Source organism: Acomys minous (genome assembly GCF_964271855.1).
Source record: "Acomys minous genome assembly, chromosome: 5".
NCBI classification, from domain to species: domain Eukaryota; kingdom Metazoa; phylum Chordata; class Mammalia; order Rodentia; family Muridae; genus Acomys; species Acomys minous.
The window spans coordinates 21,541,033-21,560,228 of record NC_140494.1 but is presented as its reverse complement, the minus strand read 5'-3'; the positions used below and the strand labels follow the sequence as shown (position 1 = coordinate 21,560,228).

The following is a 19,196-nucleotide window of genomic DNA, read 5'->3' as shown; positions in this document are numbered from 1 at the left end:
TTCTGTGTGATTGGCAGCCACACGGAACACCCACAACTGCGAGGTACGTGGGCTCAGGCTGACACTGCCCCTTGCTTTGCCCAAACTAGCTAAAAGTCTTCATCAGAGAGTCTTATGCCGTAAAATTTAGGCTAGTTGAGCAGAGATGTGCAAGAACTGCTCTGGGGTGGTGACGGTGGTCCATCCCATCTGCTGACCCACTCCTCCCTGCCCCATGGATGGTTCCAGTTTGCTTCAGCTCTGTGAACTGGCAGCCCTGGTTGATGGATTTATAGTTCTCCTTTTGACTCGGGACTGTTGAAAGAATTTAATCTCTCTTTTTTCCTTGAGGTTAAATTAGCAAAAATAAATAAATAAATAAATAACAGGCAAGTTAGCCTTTCAAGCACTGTAAACACAATACTGGTCTCTGTTCCTTCTTTTTTAGTTGTGAATTTCCGCAGCTCTGGCCACTAGACAGAAACTCTGACCCGTGCTGTGGCCAGTGAGCAGGGTCTGATTAAGCAGGGTGCCGCCTAGGATTTCTGGTTGAGGCAGGTCTGCCAGCAACTTTAATACCACTGTATCAGGCTCGATTACTTTTTCAATCACCATGTCTTGGATTGACCATTTTAATTCATTCCTGACCTTTTTGCCGGTTTACAGCTCCATCTTTCCACCGTGGCTTTGAGTGGCCCAAAGTGCTGGTTTCTGATGTTGCCTGACACCTGACCTGGGATTTCTGGTGAATGCTCTGTAGCTGTCCATAGTCACTGTATCTGCTGCATGCTCTCAGTGACTTAAATACAAATTGGCAGGAGAAAAAAGACAGAGGCAGCTGTGTTTGGGCCAAAACTGAAGATCCAGGAAAGTAACTTCAGTGTCTTTTTTAATCACTCCAGATTGGCACAGACACACAGCTAGGTGACTGCCAGAAGAGGAGGGAGGGAAAGGGAGGGAGGGAAGGAAATGGAAAGAGGAAGGAGAAAAGAAATTGAAAAAGAAGGGGCAAGAGAGAATAAAAGTGAAGGAGGAGGAAGAGAAAGTAGAAGAGGAGGAAATAGAAAAAGAAGAGGCAGGAAACAGGAAGAAGGAAGAGGGGGAGGAAGGGGGAGGGGAAGGGGGAGGAAGAAGAGGCTGTGAAGTGAGTGCTGTCTCCTCTGGGATGTTTCAGTATCCAGCATTCTGCTGAAACATCAGTTCCTCTGCCATGAGCGCGCATGAAGACACGTGTTTCTAAGGAGCATCCCCTGCTGCTGTTAGACCAGCCAACCCCACTCTGTGACTGCGCAGCATGGGGGTGCGGAGCCTGGAGGCGTAGCTCTTCTTAGCTCCAATGGCTTCCTGCTTATCTTCTAGCCAAGTTTCCTAGGACATGTGTAGAGCTTTAGTGGTGAACGTGTTGACCCTTCCAGGCAGAGGAGGCCTTACCAGACAGTTGGGGATGCCACGTGTTAGCAACATCATCAAATACAGAGCAATCAATTCAAATAATGGGGTTTTCCTCCCCATCTAATTCATGGAATCCAAATAAAGCTTTTAGTATACCACCATTGCTCACCATCCCAGATATGTACTCATGACCTGTTATCATCAATCATTAAAACAGGCCAGAGAACAAGGTATTCTCTGGAACTCTGAGGAAAACAGCACTCTCCCTGTTGGACAAGCAGATATGATGTGTCATCTGAGCACTCATCAAAAACAGCTCATAGGGTGGGATCCGAGGCCTGGGAGGTCTGAGAGAACGCTTTAACACACAGATGTGAAAATATTTCTTTAAAATTATTTATAAGTGTGTGTGTTTGTGTGTGTGTGTGTGTAGATGCAAGAAGAGGTGAAAGACTATGGATCCCCCTTAATCTGAAGTTACAGCTATGCTGGAAGATCCTGCTATGAAGGTCACAGTCCACCATGTCTAGATAGCTCTCGAAGGCATGATGCAAAATGGAGAACTTGCTTTCTTTGGGCATGGGGGGAGGGTGTGTGCTTCCTCTTCTCTGCCTGACCTTACCTGGAGCATGTTTCTAGGCCCAGATGCCTGACCTGCTTGGAGAACGAACCTGCACACAGAGCCTCTTGCAAGTGCTGTGAGATGTAGCACATGAGACCCACTCCCTTCCCCTTGTCCACGTGATAATTAGGTACTGTGTTCTGGCCAGCCATTCCTTCCCACCCGTAACTCTAAGGACCCTTAAATACCTCACCACTGAAACAATCATGTGAGCTGTCTCTCTGGAGCTGACTCTTGGGAGACTTGCCCATTGTACTGACCCCAGTGCAAACCCCATTCATCAACCCTGCTCCCTTTGTCCCCTTGGGTCAATGACTCTGGAGGGGGAGGGGGGGAGGATCACTTAGGCAGTTATAAGCCACCTAGTGTGGGTGCTGGGAACCAAATTCTGGTCCTTTGCAAGTGCAGTATGCACTCTAGCCACTAATTCTTAGTAAGTTAGGGTAAAAAAAATCCTCTAGAGACCCATAAAATGCCATTTACATAATCCTAAGCTGAGAATTTTCACCAACAATTTTGAGAGTTTCAAAAGAAGTAAATACCTTGCATATTAGAAGACGGATGGATAAGTAGGAGGAATGAAAAAACAAAACAAACAGGAATAAGTCATTGAAAATCCAAATCTGTATATATCATACACTGCCTATAAAAAACTGCAAGTTGGGGACAGGAAGGAAAGAATCCATGCTGTGACTTGTGGAGGCCATAGCAAGGGACAAAGTGATGACTTTAGCCACATGCTGTAACTGGGAGATTCGGGTTGTTTTTGAGTACCCTAGTTCCGTGACTGAATTCATTCTCCATTAAAACTATCATTGAATCTTGGCTTGTATTTTTGAAGGGTTTTTTTTTTTTAATTTACAAAGTTTGTAATTCAGAAACTAACCTAAGGCACAGAAATGTGACTTATGCCTGGACAATTACACGCAGTCCACAAGTCAGAGACTACCGTTGTTGGCATGGCTCTGCCAAACTGCTAATTAAAAAAACAAAAACAAAACCCTTTTTATTGGTTCTTTGTGAATTTTACATCATGCACCCCAATCTCACTCATTTCTTCCTCCCCTCACTCCCAACCTTCACTCTGGCTTCCTCTCCCCCAACAGAGAAAACAATCCTACAGTACACCCACTTGTCTGCTTTTTTTTTTTCTTGCAGATGTTCATTGCATTGACTCCTTGGTCTGGTTTGAGGCCTCTGGCTTCTGCTACTCTATCAATACTGGAACCCCACTGGGAGCCTGCTGTTGCCCTGTGTCATGGAGATCCTGTAGTTTTGGATCTGTAGGACTGGCCCCTCCATGCACTCCAGCAAATGGGGTAGATGTCAAGATGGGCCAATTCAAAGCCTTGGTGGATCTGGGCCTGAGAGGCAGCTGAGATGGTCAGCCCACCAGCTCCTCTGCTCTTCTGCCCTGCTGCTGGCTCACTTGCCACCCTCCACAACCAGGGCCAGCTCTACCCTGCTGCCCAGGCAAGGTGCAGGACCTGCTCTCTGGAGTGCTGCAGCGGGTGAAGGGCAGGAACAGATCTCCTGCTCTTATGACCCCAGGACCCACCTGGCACAGGTGGTGAGGGGTGGCAGGGGAGAAGGGTATCTCTCCCTCATCCATGTGCCATCACATGGAAGATGAGTGCCAGGGACCCACTCTCCCATGTTCATGCGCTCTGCCAGCTCACCCGCTACTCCCACAATGTACAGGCTGCTCTCTCAAGTGCTAAAGCTGGCTGAGTCAGCTCTCCTGCTTTTATGCCTCTAGGATCAGCTCTCCCAGGAGAGCAGAGGGAAGGGGTGGGGCCAGTTCTGTACAGACGCCCTCACCCGTACAGCACCAGATTGGTAGTCATCCTGAACACCATGCTCTCCAGGACCCACCCAATTGGCCCCATTTGAGTGGTATCCCTTTTGAGCTCACACTTCCCCTGCACCCCAAGGGCCCAGCAGTCCCAGACAGGGTTCTTCTAGTCTCTGGCCTCCTCCCCACCCTGGGAGCCCATCCGGGCCTGGGTGTACCAGATGTGTGGTTGCCTCGTGCTCCTGTTTTTCAGGGAGCGTTAGGCTACTAATCATTCAGATGTTTGCAGGTCAGAACACTGGGTGCAGTCATAGCCTCTCTCTCCTCTCCGCCACCTCCTGACACATATGTGACATGACAGTCACATCTGCAATGCCTCTAGGGGGGCTATTCTAAATGCCAGAAGATCACGTTTTAGCCAACACTCCTAAATATATAAACATATTTGAATCAAATGATAGAGCATATATTTATACAACCAATTTTTTATACAAGCAAAGTCAACTTATCAAAACTCTACTGTGAGCTTCATCGACATAGGAAATTTCTATGAAGCTTAACTGACGTGTGTGCAGGCAAATTGTACTACACTAACTTGAGGGGAAATCGTTTTAACAGATAATTTCTATCCTAACCTGTTATATTAGAACATCATCACCTATTTGGAGGTGAGATTTTATACTTATCTGCACCTTTTTTAATATATCTGTTTAAAGTCTATTAACATATGAAATCTGTCTGCTCTTTCAAAGGTCATGAATTCAATTCTCAGCAACCACATGGTGGCTCACAAACATCTATAATGAAATCTGGTGCCCTCTTCTGGCATGCAGGTGCACATGCAGGCAGAACGCTGTATAATAAATAAATTAAATAAATTAAAAAAAAATGAAATCTGGGCTGGAGAAATGGTTCAATGCTCAAGAGCACTTTCTGCTCTTTCAGAGTACCTGAGTTTGATTCCCAGCACCCACCACAACCACTTGTAATTCCAGCTTCAGGAGATCCTGTGCCCTCTTCTGGCCTCCACAGGCACCTGCACTCACATGCAGGTACACATACAATAAACAAGTACATCTTTTTTAAAAAATATGAAATCATTTGCTACACTGCATTCCCCACCCCAACTCCTCTTTCTTTCCTTTCTTTCTTTTTTTTTTTTTTTTTTTTTTTTGTTTTTTGTTGTTGTTGTTGACTTCAAAGTCTGTTTAAATAACACTTAGGCAAATCCCTTGAAATTAAATTTGAAAGGAGGAGAATATGGTCATTTCAGAGCATCATTACTCACTGTTGGAAGCCAGGATGCCAAAGATCATCATAGCATTTCTTCTTACGATTTTGTCTTCGTGCATGAGCAGCTTGGTCAAAGGCTCCACAGCTCCAAGTTCAAGGAGGGTTGCTTTATTCTCCTCGCCTGACACCACAGGTAAAACAAGACTGTGCATGAATGCCTGCAATCTCCCTGGAGCGCTGATGTGTTACTTGTTTCTTATTTGCCCTTTCCGTTTTCATCCCTCTTTGCTTTCTCTCACAACAAGCACAGGGCTCCAGCACCCTGCATATTCTCTTCCCCTGATGTCAGTAGGCTCATCTTGTCCTCAGCTCTCACAATGTACCAGCTCAGAGTGGTGTCCTAATATTGTCACCACATCCTAGACATTCTTATGTTTATCTGTCTTTATTTTTTAAATTATTTTATGTATATGAGTATTTTTCCTGAAAATATGACTGTTTAGTGTGTGTGCATGAGTGTGTGCATGTGCATGTGCGTGTGCATGCGTGCGTGTGTGCGTGCAGTGCCTGAGGAGGTCAGAAGAGGCCACAGAGCCTGGAATTGAAGTTATACAGCCAGTGGTCAACCACCAAGTGTGTGTGCTGGCAACTGAGCCCAGGTCCTCTGTGACTATAGCAAGTGCTCTTGACTGCTGAGCCATCTCTCAGGCGCCTAGATACTGAATCTTGTAAAAGAAATGGGAAAATTTTGAATGATGATGTTTTTATCCATCAAAAGTGCTGTATTAGTTTCTTATAGCTACTTTAATGGACTCCACACACCCAAACAGAAATCAGTGAAGTTTTCATCTTATGGTCTGAAAGGTCTCTCTGCAGGTAAAAGCAAGTGTTGGTAAGGTGGTCTATGTTTCTTAGAGCTCAGTGAGAGACAACAATTCTTTTCTTTTATCTTTTTTGGGCGGGGGTGAGAATGGAACCCAGGACTTTATGGATGCTACGCGCATTGAACCACTGAACTGTTCTTCCAGAAATAGGACACCTATTTCTTCTCACTATTCCTTGGCTTGTGGGCACCTTCCACCCTCAATGTCACCAGCCACGTATTTCTGACCTGTTTTCCCACCACATCTTCTCTGGCTCTGAGCCTCCTTCCTCCTCCTTTCAGCAATCAGGACCTGTGAGACTGTGTTGGCCTCACGTGGAAATAATCTCATCTCAAAGTCAGTTGATTGGCAACTTTTATGCCTGCACTCTCATTTCTTCTAGCTAGGTAATGACATACATTCACAACTTCTGAAGGTCCCATGTGGATATTTTTGGCATGTTTTCTGCCTATCACATAGGATAGGATTCCTTGACTAATTCTGTGAACTTAAACAAATCGTGAGGTCTTGGCATGAAACTCAGTTGTTGGGTTTAATTTGCTAGTGCTTTCTATGCAAATTCCATATCCACATTTAAGAGGTATACAGAGCTGAAGACTGACTCATTTTCTTTTCTGCCAGCTCACGGTTTCTGCTTGCTTTTTATAATTGTTTTCTGCCTTGTTAATTTCTTTTCATATATCTATTGTTTTACTGACTTTAGTTTCTCCTTTACCACTGTTCTTTCTTTAAAAGGAAGCTGAAGCTACTGGTTTGAAACTTTAAAGAATTTCTTTCTTCTTGTGTATATGCGTGTGTATTTTGCATTTGTGAGCATGTGTATTGATAGAAGTCAGGGAACAGGTTTGGTTTTGTTTTGTTTGTTTGTTTGTTTTGTTTTGTTTGTTTTGTTTTTGTTTTTTGCATGAGCTCCAGGGATCCAAACTTGGGGCATCATTTTTACCTACCAAGCCACCTCCCTGATGCTAAAATGTGTTTTCTAACATGATGCAATACAAATTTAATCTGAACACTCATTTTACAGCATCCTACAAAGTTTTGTAGGTTGCTTTAATTTCTGCTTTTATCCCCCTTGTTCTTCTACTTATGAGTTACATAGAAGGAATGTGTGGCTTACTCTCTAAGTCTTTAATGATTACCCTGAATATCTGCTATTATTGGTTTCTAATGCAATTCGTCTGTGATGTGGAGATACATTTTTTTAATAGTTTAGAATCCCTTAAAAATTTTTAGTCTTGTTTTGTGCCCTTAACCCAGTACTAGGTTAAGGTCGTTAATACTGATGGTCAAGTCTTCCATATTTTTAGATGTGCTGTCTATTTCTCCCTTTACTTGCTGAAAGGCTTTGAATCCTCTCTTGAGGGGCAGTTCTGAGCTGCTTATTTCTCCTCGAAATACCGGCTTTACGCATCTCAAGGGTCCTTTGTTAGGTCCATAGCTGTGGAAGAGTTTCTGCAGCCGTTTGATTTGTTGACCTCTTTATCATAATGAAGTGACCTCTGGCTCCTTTTACTGTTTATTTTTCTTACATTAATATAAGAACACCGGGTTAATTTTGATTAGCCCTTTTATGACGTATCTTTTTTCATCTTTTATTTGAGCCTTTCTAGTCTAAGAGTTTTTCTTGAAGGCAGCATGTAGTTTAGTTTAGATTTTTAATTCAACAATCTCTCCCTGTTGATCATTTAAATTGTATTGAATGGAATTTTATTCCGAATAAGACAGATTTATAGAATTAGCATGAAAATATAAGGAACTAGAACACCTTAAATGAGGTAAGCCAGGCTCAGCAAGACACTAGGGTATGCATACTAGGCTCTGACTGTGAAAAGTGCACATCCAAGTGGGAGGAAATATGGGTAAAGGCAAGGAAACTAGAAAAGGGCCACTGAAACTGGGCAAGTGGTGGCTTTAAATGAGATGGTATGGGAGACAGTAGAACAAAGTGGAAATGGGGAATGCTGGGAGTGAACAGGTACTGTGAGGAAGGGAGCAGGGAAGTGAGTGTCAGCAGCCTTGGTTTAATCTTTTTATATCAAACATTGTCTTACACATGGATATTTATTTTTATACTTTAGGTTATGATTCAAAACAAGTTTATCTTACTGCTCAAATGGGGCTCTTTTTGCATCTGTGGCATTTGTTTTTATTGGTTGATTGGATGAGTGAGTGAGTGGGAGAGTTATGGGAGAGACAAGTGTATTTACTACATAGCCAAGGCTAGCTTTGCGTTCACAATCCTCCTGCCTCCACCTCCCCAATCCTGAGTTGACAGGCCTGTGCCACCATGCCTGACTCCTTTGCTTTTCCCACAGTGAAGTGGCCTAAAGGACCATTCTACATTGTGACAGACCCTTGGGAGCTGAGTAAAGCAGGAAGGAAGGCACACTGCCTTCAGACAGCTCATTGGGTGTTATTCACACAGGAATTAAGCTACATCCTAGTGTAGGAAGTGCCTGGTACCTAGTATATGGATATGAGTTGGAAAGAGAAACTGAAAAAATCCAAACCTTTCAAAGCAAACTTATAAATGGCTTCGCATGCTTTGGCTAAAATGTCTTCCTCCGGAGAGTTGAGCATCAGCACCACGGTGGCTGCTTTTTTGCTTTCAATCGTGAGTGGGTCAAACTGAAATGTGCAAGAAAAGGCAATCAGGCTCGCATAAATGTCACATAAAAATGAACAGTGGCTTGAAATGTAAAGCAGCCACAGTTGCGCAAAAGGATGTAGTCACGGGCTGGAGGGACAGATGGCTCAGTGGGTAAGGGCACTGGCTGCTCTTCCAGAAGTCCCGGGTTCAGTTTCCGGCACCCACCGCGGTGACTCACAACTGTCTGTAACTCCAGTTTCCAGGGGATTTGATGTTTTGTTCTGGCCTCTGTGAGCACTCCACATATGTGATGTGCAAACATGCATACAAGTGATACACTCATATGCATAAAGTTTTAAAACCACAGACAGACAAACTGCATTCAGCACTGACTGACAGACAGCCCTCTGATTCCTAGAGAACACAGGAAAGGCAAGAAAGGGTTTTGAGTTGCAGATGCAGCTTCTCAATTCATCTCAGACAAGTTGCTGAGGCATCTGGGATGCTAATTTCTTTTTCTGTGTTCTAGCGATAATAGCACATATCAGAAAAGATCCAGCCGAGGGTTTGAGAGGTTACAATGAGGCACTTAGCCCATTGTCTGCACAATCACAGATGCTCAGTAAAATAAATATACTTTGTTATCATTCTAAGGCAACACACAAGAATCTTTGAGAACATCTGGTGCCCTGTCTCAAGCATCAATATGCCCAGTCCAACTACAGGACTCTTAATGGAAAAGCCCGAATTACATATGTGAAGCAAGGACAGTGATGAAGGGATAGAAAAACGTATATATCAAGTACAAACTTAGGTTCCAGAAAAAAGGTAATAGTAGCCTAGTGTGGAGGAAATGCGTAGATCTCTGAGACCAGGATCATGCTGAATTTGAACCATTTTTGTGTAGCTAAACCAAACAAGACCAAACTCATAGCATTGGGGCTTTTTGTGGGCAAGGAGCAAACAAATTATGACACTGTTTTCTTTCATTTCCAGAGACAAATGGAGGAAGGCATTCTCTTTATGATAAAGGCAAATGGACTTCCAAGTGTTAGCTGGTTCTTTGGCTTGACTCTTCCTACATCAACATCTCATCATGTTTGGAAAAATAAAACGACATCATTGTGTGGAACTAGAAGGTTAAAAAAAGGAAAGGGCAATGGATGATGGATGCAGGCAGTGACCTAAAAGGCCATATCTGGAATTTTAAAAATCCACATAGAGAAAAAGAAGCCTATTAAATTTTTGAAAACTTATTACATTCTTAATTATGTGTTTGCCTGCACATTTGCATGGGTGTGCACATACATGCACGTGCATGCATACACATACATGGGAGTTCAAAAGAACAACTCAGAGGAGTGGGCTTTCTCCTTTTATGATGTGGGTCCTGGGGAGTGGACTCACGTCATCAGGCTTGGTGGCATGCACCTTTACCTCCAACTGCCTTCTGCTGGGTTTGAGGACAGTATTGTCGCAACATTGATCAAGAGCTTCTATATCTGAACACCCAGGTGAAAGAGAGGAGTGCAGGGGTGGCTGCCTATAATTCCTGCTCTGGAGAGGCAGACACAGGAGGACCCTTGGAATTTTCTGGCCAAATCAATGCACTACATGTTCAGTGACAGGCCTGTCTCAAAAATAAAGGTGAAGAATGATTGGAGAAAACATCTCATGTTGACTTCTGACTTGCAAATGCATGAACAATATATGTTCATGCATCTGGACACACACACACACACACACACACACACACACACACACACACTTCTGGCTTGATGTCAAGTGTGTGTTTAACTTCACAAGAAAATGTCACGTTTTCCCAAAGTAATTCTACCGTTTTACAATCCTGCCATCAATGTACCTGTACTCAGCACAGGTGTCTGCTTCATTACACTTTTCTTAATTTGTCTCTGCAATGCTTCATAGGATATAGATATTGGTTTTTGGTAAAAGTAATATGTTTAATGTTTCATATTTATGCAATGGAATAGCCCCTTTCCTTCATATTTTTAAAATTTGTGTTACTAAGTTAACAGCATTGAAGACCATTTCCTTCTTAAAAAGTGAAATTTTTTATTATTATAAAAAATCCCCTTGTTTTTCTGTGATAAAAGTATCCTATAATTATATTTTTTGTTTGTCCTATAATTATATTTTGTTCAATACACAGCCAGCTTCTTATTATTAGTGTTTGCATGGAATGTATGTCTGTTTTCACTCTTAACCTATATGTATCCTTAAAGGTTTCTTGAGTCTTTTCATTAAATTTCACAATCTCTTGCCTTAAACTATTTCAACATTTATATCTAGTATGATTATCAATATGGTTGGCTTTTACTGACCCTCTTGTTGTCTCTCTCCACTTTCCCTATCTATTCTTTTCCCTGTCTCCTTTTCTGGTAATTGAAATTTTTTTTAGCTTCCTATTTTATTTCCTCTAATGGCTTATTGATTGTTTTCCTGATATGGGTCACACTTTCTTTTCTTTCTTTTTTTTTTTTTGCATCCTTAATTATTTTTATTGGCTACTTAACATCATGAAAACTATGTAGTTGAGTGTATAGATTATTTTCTTGGTAATGGGGATGGAGGGAATTTAAAGGATATTGAATTTTGCTATGTCAAGCAATTATCCACCGTCTGGTTCAACTTTGTCTACTTCAAGCCCATTTTTAAACCTCTCTCCACCAAATCCAGGAGCGTCTTCCCCATAGGGAAAAGCTAGCCGTACTGCAGAAGCAAGGTTTCTGAAGTTCTGCCTAAGACTGTCCAAGATCTTCAATAAAAGCCTCTTACCACAATTACAACTCGCTGACTTGTGTGCGCTCTAAAAGCTATTCTGCTCACAGCTTTTTAGCAATTCGTGCATGTTATTGGTCACATGTAATTCCACCCAGACAGCTTAGAACTTAAAGTCTCCAGGGTCCTTTAGCCAGATGTCTATGCTGCCAACCCTTCTCTGTGCTATAGACTCCAACCAAATCTCTCTCATTTTCAAACATTAACCAAACGTTCTTTACATACTATTCAGCCTCTGTCCGTCCTTCCCTTTAGCGGTCAAAACCACGATGGAATGGTTCCTTCTCTCCACTGTCTACTGACTGTCCATATCCAAGTTGAATTTAGCCTTCATCAGTGCCCAAGGTAACCACTTCTAAGGCCACGACCAGTGACCACCATGTCACCTGCTGCCAACCACTTCTTGATAATTTAATTTCTTTACTTCCCTTAATAAGAGTTGGAGCTACAAAGCTCTGTGTTTTCTTGGGCTTGCCGGGTGTGGTTTGTGGAGCTGAGGTGGCCTTGTGATGTCAGGGAACCCAAACCATCAACTGGCTCCAAAACATCCACGCTGCTACTGAACTCAAGGCATAAGAGTCTGGAGTTTCTGTCCTTCCTTCACAAGGCCCCTCGACTGCCTGTCATTCTCTGGGAACCACAGCTTTAGACACCCTGAGACTTCAAGCCCTGTCCTGATAGCCCAGCTGCTCACTCTTCCCACCGGCCCACACGCAGACAGGATGCGAGCCTCATTTCAGAGCTTTAATTTTCTAATACAACCCTTTCTCTTTTCTTCTGTCTCCCTCCTCTTCTCCTTCCTTCTTCCTATCTCCCTCTTTCTATCTCTCTCTCTTTTTTCATCTGTCTCTCATTCTCTCCCCCTCCCTTCCCCTCTCTCCATCACTCTTCATCTCTGTCTCTCTCTCTCTCTTCCCTTCTGTCTCTGTCTGTCTGTCTCTCCCTCTCTGTCTGTCTCTCTCTCTACCTCCCTCCTCCCTCCCTCCCTGCCTCCCTTTGTTTGGGTGGTGTATACTTGTCACTGTGAGTGCATCTGGAGGCCAGGGTTTGACATTAACTGTCTTTTATTGCTCATCTGTCACTTTTCGTTCCTTAATTTTATTTTGAAACAGGTCTCTACTTTCTCTGAAGCTCACTAATTTGACTAGACTGGCTGGCCACTGACCTTCAGGGATCTGCCTGTCTCCCCATCCTCCAGTGTCCCCCCCTCCTACCCAGCACTGGGGTTACATATGAGGGTCACCATGGCTAACTCTTTTGTGGGGTCTGGGGATCTGAACTCAGGTCCTCATGCGTGTGTGCCGTCACCAACTGAGTCATCTCTCCAGCTCCTTTGTTGTGGTTGAGATTCCGCAATGTTTCCCACATTGGCACTGAACTCCCAAACTCAAGCAACCCTTCTGCCTCGGCCTTCCAAGTAGCTACAACTACAGTCACACCACATAGTGCAAAAACCTAAATTAATATTTGAACATATTAAAGCTCATTTTATGAACACATGACTAACGTGTGAGAATGTTATGGTAACTACGGTCTTGGAAGAGGAAGAGTACATAAAACTCTGCCGAAACAAGAGTGATAAATAAACACCACTTAATCTCTCCTGGAGGTTCAGTCAACACTCTGCTACGTTCCTGTGCCTTGCAGTCATCATTAGGAGCAAGGCAATACAGATTATGAGAAGCATAAAGGAAGATGGAGGCCATAAGAGCCACACGCTAAAGAGCAGCTCTGCTGTAGGAGTGTCAGTGCCTGGCAGACAGTGGAGGCACTTGGCACGGCATTTGTTTCTCCTGCAGGGCCTACAGCGTCATAGTCATTTTTTATTTAAAAAGGTGCTAAGAATGAAACGATGGCTGTAACAGAATGCCACGTGACTGAATAAACAATGCCGAGCTGTAATCACACAGCCCATCTGCTTCCCCACGAGGCAGTCAGTCGGCAGCAGGCTTGTTGTGAGACGGCAGTGTCACGTTCTGTACAAAAGGAACGGTGCGCCAAAATTACTGACGGAAAGAATGAAAGTAAGGAGAAGCATGCTGGCTCTGCTCAGAGACCAGAGGCTTACAGCGAGAGGCAGTCTCCAATCTCAATTAAGGAAATACAGCTTTGAGAAACTGCTTGCCACAGAACTCCAGAGATCGCAGTGTTCCTGATTCTGTCTTTCCAATATGGCGCTCACAGGCCACGTTTGTTTGCTTAGCTTTGCTTTTTGCTCTTCCTTTTTGAGGCAGGGTCTCACTGTGTAGCACAGGTTGGCCTTAAATGAGTCTCCTTCCTCAGTCTCCAGAGTGCTGACACTGTAGGCACGCACCACTATGCCTGGTTCACATGTGGCTGGCATGCGCTCGCTCTCTCTTTCCCTCTCTCTCTCTCTCTCTCTCTCTCTCTCTCTCTCTCTCACTCTCTCTCTCTCTCTCACACACACACACACACACACTGACAACCATTGAAATAGTTGTTACTTTATGATAGAGTTATGAAAAAAAAATATAGACGTTTCTGTCTGCCTTCATCTAGGAAACTTGTGCAGAGGTAGTCACTGTGGACTTGTGACAGTTTCCTCATTTTTTTCATGTGGTAGACTTTTTCCCCCCCTCTGTGTAGACTTGGATGTCCTGCACATGGACTTTGTAGACCAGGCTGCCCTCGAACTCACAGCATTCCCCTTGCCTCTTCTTCCCTGAGTACTGGGATTACAAGTGTGCGCCACTGAGCCCGGATGACTTTTATTTAATTAGTTCATAAGGCTCACAGTACCCCCACGTAGCACTGTTGATGCTTTTAAGGGAACTTACAAACACAGTGCTTAGCAACAAACAAATGATAATTAATTAGAATCAAAAGACTAACAATCAGTAGGCATATCAGTCTGACGTACTTCCTGCAATCATAGTAAACAGTAGCCCTGTCTAATACAGGCCCTACAGTGTTCTAATGTCTGGCTGTCCCTGAGCGCTGTGCTTCAGCTTTTGAGGGCACATAGAAGACTTAAGAACTGGAGCCCTAGCACCGACACATATACATGCAGCTCTTACTTTCTCAGTTCACCGTAAGCGAGGGGTCCACCGAAGACACATATAACATCCACCAATGGTCCTTGTCTATTAATATTTTCCCAGGGATTTCATGTCTATAAAACTGGTCCCGTTAAGAGCCCTAATCTTCCTTTAGAAAGATTTGTTATTTTCACTTCTGTGTGTGTGAGACTGTGTGAGTCTCTGCATCACTTAGCAGCTTGCGCCCCGGACATTTCTTTTGCTTTAATTAAAACAAATAAAGAAACAAACAAACAAAGAAGCCTGAGCAGGGTGCAGTGGTGCTGTAATCCAAGCACTCAGGGAGGCAGAGGCAGGCAGATTGCTGTGAGTTCGAGGCCAGCCTGGTCTACAAAGCAAGTCCAGGACAGCCAAGGCTACAGGGATTAAACCCTGCCTCGAAACCCAAACCCAAACCCAAACCTGATTTCATAAACTATTATTACCTCCCCCACTGAGAGTGTGTGTGTGTGTGTGTGTGTGAGAGAGAGAGAGAGAGAGAGAGAGAGAGAGAGAGATCATTTACTGCATTATACATCAAGCACTGAGAACATCATGTAATTTATTTTGGTTTAATTAACACAGCAATGCAAATGAGTTGGAGAGTGTATTCCCATTTCAAAGATAAAGAAAGCTGCAATGGTTTGGCTAAACCTGGCAACTTGGTCAAAGTGACCAACACGGTTTAGGAGGAGCCATGCTGGCACAAAGCTTGAAAGCTTGACTGTAATGCTCAGATCTGGAGGGCAACTTCCTACAGATCTTTCCAATTTTTGCAAACTTGGAAAGTCCTCATTTCTGTGTGTATTCTTTCTGATGATGAGCGCATCAAACATCTGGGATGCCAAAGTCAGAATCATCAAAGATGCTCTTCTATCATCACCAACCCTACATCTGACAGGGGGCTAATATCCAAAATATATAAAGAACTCAAGAAATTAACCACCACCAAACCAAACAACCCAATTGAGAAATGGGGCTCAGAACTAAACAGAGAATTCTCAACAGAGGAATATCGAATGACTGAGAAACACTTAAAAGAAATGTTCAACGTTTTTAGTCATCAGAGAAATGCAAATCAAAACGACTCTGAGATTCCATCTTACACCCATCAGAATGGCTAAGATCAAAAATTTAAGTGACACCACATGCTGGTGAGGATGTGGAGAAAGAGGAACACTCCTTCATTGCTGGTAGGAATGCAAACTTGTACAACTACTTTGGAAATCTATCTGGCGATTTCACAGAAAACTGGGAATACAGCTTCCTTAAGACCCAGCTATTCCACTCCTTAGAATATACCCAGAAAATGATCCACCACACAACAAAGATATATGCTCAACCATGTTCACAGCAGCCTTATTCATTTAGCCTGGAAGCAGCCTAAATGTCCCTCAGTTGAGGAATGGATAAAGAAACTGTGGTACATTTACACTACGGAATATTACTCAGCTATTAAAAACAAGGAATTCCCAAAATTTGAGGACAAATGGATGGAACTAGAAACGATCATACTGAGTGAGTTAACCCAGAAGCAGAAAGACTCACATGGTATATACTCACTTATAACTGGACACTAGCCCAAAAAGCATGTCCCACAAAAGTCTTCACTTACCAGGAGATTGGGATAGATGTGAGGACGTCCTACTGGGACTCTAGGTAAGAGAAATATAGGAGATGGGGAAATAGAAAGATCTAGAGGGTCCTTAGAAACCTACAAGAAGAACATCGTGATGGGTGGATCAGGGCCCGGGGGGTCTGCTCAAACTATTATACTAACCAAAGACAACACAACAGTAAACATCGAACTCCTACTCTGATCTACCTAATGGACAGGACATTGCCCACAGTTATGTGGAGAGCAGGGACTGACTCCAACATGAACTCTGGTGCTCCATATTTGACTACCTCCCCTTGGTGGGGAGGCCTGGTGGCACTCAAAGAAAGAATAAGCAGGCTACCAAGAAGAGACTTGATACCCTATGAGCATATAAAGGGGGAGGAAGTCCCCCTTAGACTCAGTCATAGGGGAGGGGAATAAGGGGAAAATAGGAGAGAGGGAGGAATGGGAGGATACAAGGGATGGGATAACCATTGAGATGTAACAAGAATAAATTAATAAAATAAAAATTTAAAAAAAAGATGGGACTTGATAGCCTATGACCATATAGTGGGGGAGGAGGTCTCCCTCGGTCACAGACTTGGGGAGGGGAATAGGGTGAAAGTGGGAGGGAGGGAGGAACGAGAGGATACAAGTGGTGGGATAACAATTGAGTTGTAATCTGAATAAATAAATAATTTTAAAAAAGATGCTCTTCCACTGTGCCAGCCGTCTTTCAGTAATTGATTAAGGTGAGCAGATAAACCACACAGTTAGGGGTGAAAGGGCATTCTGTAAGGGACTGTGCTTATGCTCAGCATTTGGCAGAGAAGTTGGTAACCCCAGATTACTTTCAAACTGGAAAATACAGGACATCTCATGCCCTAGACCATCATCAGATGCCATGCATGAGTGTGCACGAGTTGTGGCGTAGCTTCTCGTTATTTTTGAAAATTCCCTTGAATAATTCATATTAATGAGAGGCCAGTGAATATAAACTGGAAGTATTTAAAAGAACACAACAAAACTATTTATCCATTAGCTACACTGTAAACATGCTATCTATTACTAGAAAAGCTAGTAATCGCCATCTAATTGTGCTAATTACATAATGACAACGTTGTAAATGTTTGCTGATATCCTGTTAGGCTTCTCTGACTAATATTATCATTAGTCAGACTTTGGACTTCTGCCACCATGCGTTCATGTATACCGTGGGCCATGCCAAACTGTTGGAATGATTTATTTTTAAAACTGGTGGTTAAAGTGTTGCTGGTGTCGGTAACAGAAACTTACCACATCCTTAGGGGGAGGTTCAACTTCCTTCTTTATTTTTTTACCCATCCTAGGGAGAAAAAAAAGATGCAGAAAATACAATTTGCACATCATTCTTACGCAGTCTCCTTCTGTCTGATATCTATGTTCTTGGGGGGGGGGCGTCATTTCCTCTTCTTATCTTACTCTATTAAAGCATGCAATTCATGTAGGGATTACTGCACATGCGTAAACTGTTACAGTGCGTCTCTATTGGAAGCACTGATTAGGAACTTACTGATAAGCTTGTCGAGCAGTGGTGTTTTGTTCGGTTTGGAAAGGCAACCAGTATTTGTGACCTAACTTCTGATTAAACTAGAAAAAGCACAGTAATTTCACTCACTGCCTATGTTGGACTTCAGATGAAATCTTTGAGATCCACAAGATCATAGGGACTGTGAGGAACAGGACAGGCTTATCCTATAGGCCACCTTTGGCTAGCGTCGAGTTATAAGTGAGTATATATCATTTGAGTCTCTCTGCTTCTGGGTTAACTCACTCATTATGATCATTTCCAATTCAATCCATTTGTCCACAAATTTTGTAAATTCCTTGTTTTTAATAGCTGAGTAGTACTCCATAGTGTAAATGTGCCACAGTTTCTTTATCCATTCTTCTACTGAGGGACACTTAGGCTATTTCTATGTTCTGGCTATTATGAATAAGGCCGCTATGAACATGGTTGAGCACATGTCCCTGTTGTGTGCTGGAGCATCTTCTGGGTGCATTCCACTCCTAAGAAATTCTTTAAGGGCAACTTCAAAATATTTCCATCTCCATTTATCCTCCCAGTGTCTCCAGTGGGTCTACATGTCATTTAAATAACGCTTTAAATACACTACACATCTAGCCCCCCATTTCCAGTTTTCTGGAATTACGGCCAAGGTTGTAATGAACGTCCTTGGATATAAAAAATTAAACAAAACAAAACAAAACAAAACAAAACAAAAAACCCAAAACATCTACCTTCCCGTTTCTTTAGGAATACAGATACAGATGGGAGAAAAACAAAAACAAAAAACGGAACGAATAGGTACCGAGTTCATTGTACTGATTATGACAATGGGTTTAGCTCAAATTCATACCTTTCATAGCCGTATTGTGGCCTTATTTGTCATTTGTTTCCCCATCCTCGCCTGCTGCCCGCCCAGTCTCTGAGCTTCAGATATTCGCTAAGGCAGAAGTGGCTTTGAGCAGACTTAAAGCAGCAGAGGAGGACTGGAGCACGTAGGTGCTGTTTAAAGAGTCACTAACAGTCAAGTACAGGAGATTAGACCCTCATGGCCCCCTAATCCACCCGGTTAAGTGAGTTTGTAACTGCAGATGCAGGCTGGGACAGCTCGGTGTCCTCTCCCCTTATCCCAGCGCACCCCCGCCCCTCTGCCCCGTGCACGGGGTTCCACAGTTTGTCCTGTCCTTGTCCTCTCAAACCTTGGGGTAGGTGTGAAGCCATGTCTACCCTTACCTGCACGCAGGCTGTAGAAGCAGTGGCTTCCTTCAACTAGCAAACTGCACTGACCTCTACGAGTCAGCGTTGTTGCTGGTTGCTAAGCGACACTGGGCTGCGCCTGCGTGCTCTGCCCAGAATTGGCTCTCAGCTCCAAAGGCTCCCATTGTCCAGCGCCAAGGCGATCAATCCTGCAGGAACCATAACCGTGCCATAGCAAGACTAACAAGGCTCAAACTCTCCTCCTCTCCCTCCCTTCCTCATCTTCAGATAGCCTTTTCAATGGCCCGAATAAAGAAGATCCTGTTTGCTCTCTCGCCCGGTTCCCCGCCCCCCTCCTTACTCCATCTCCCCCTCCACCCCTCCCCAAGTCAGCAAAGAAGCCATCAGCTAAGTGTCTCCTTCCGTCACTAGATCTTTCTCCTGTTCTTACCTTACCTCCATCGCGTCTGGCCTTGCAGCTTAGGACTCTGGTTTCCCCTCCCAGTTTTCCTACACAC

The 19,196-nt window shown here is 43.5% G+C and overlaps 1 protein-coding gene across 4 annotated transcripts in view; it reads right to left on the bottom strand.

Annotated features, from left to right (window-relative positions):
- ARMC3 (armadillo repeat containing 3) overlaps positions 1-18,842 on the bottom strand; it is an 88,841-nt gene extending 69,999 nt beyond the window's left edge. For all 4 annotated transcript variants that reach the window (XM_084782459.1, XM_084782461.1, XM_084782460.1 and 1 more), the window contains exons 1-4: positions 18,715-18,842; positions 17,232-17,280; positions 8,416-8,533; positions 5,077-5,202 (exon numbers count right to left, since the gene is read on the bottom strand). In XM_084782459.1, coding sequence (XP_084638585.1) covers positions 5,077-5,202; positions 8,416-8,533; positions 17,232-17,279 — 292 coding nt within the window. In that variant the 5' untranslated portion in view covers position 17,280; positions 18,715-18,842. The remainder of the gene's footprint in view (positions 1-5,076; positions 5,203-8,415; positions 8,534-17,231; positions 17,281-18,714) is intronic.
- Positions 18,843-19,196: the final 354 nt, after the last annotated feature.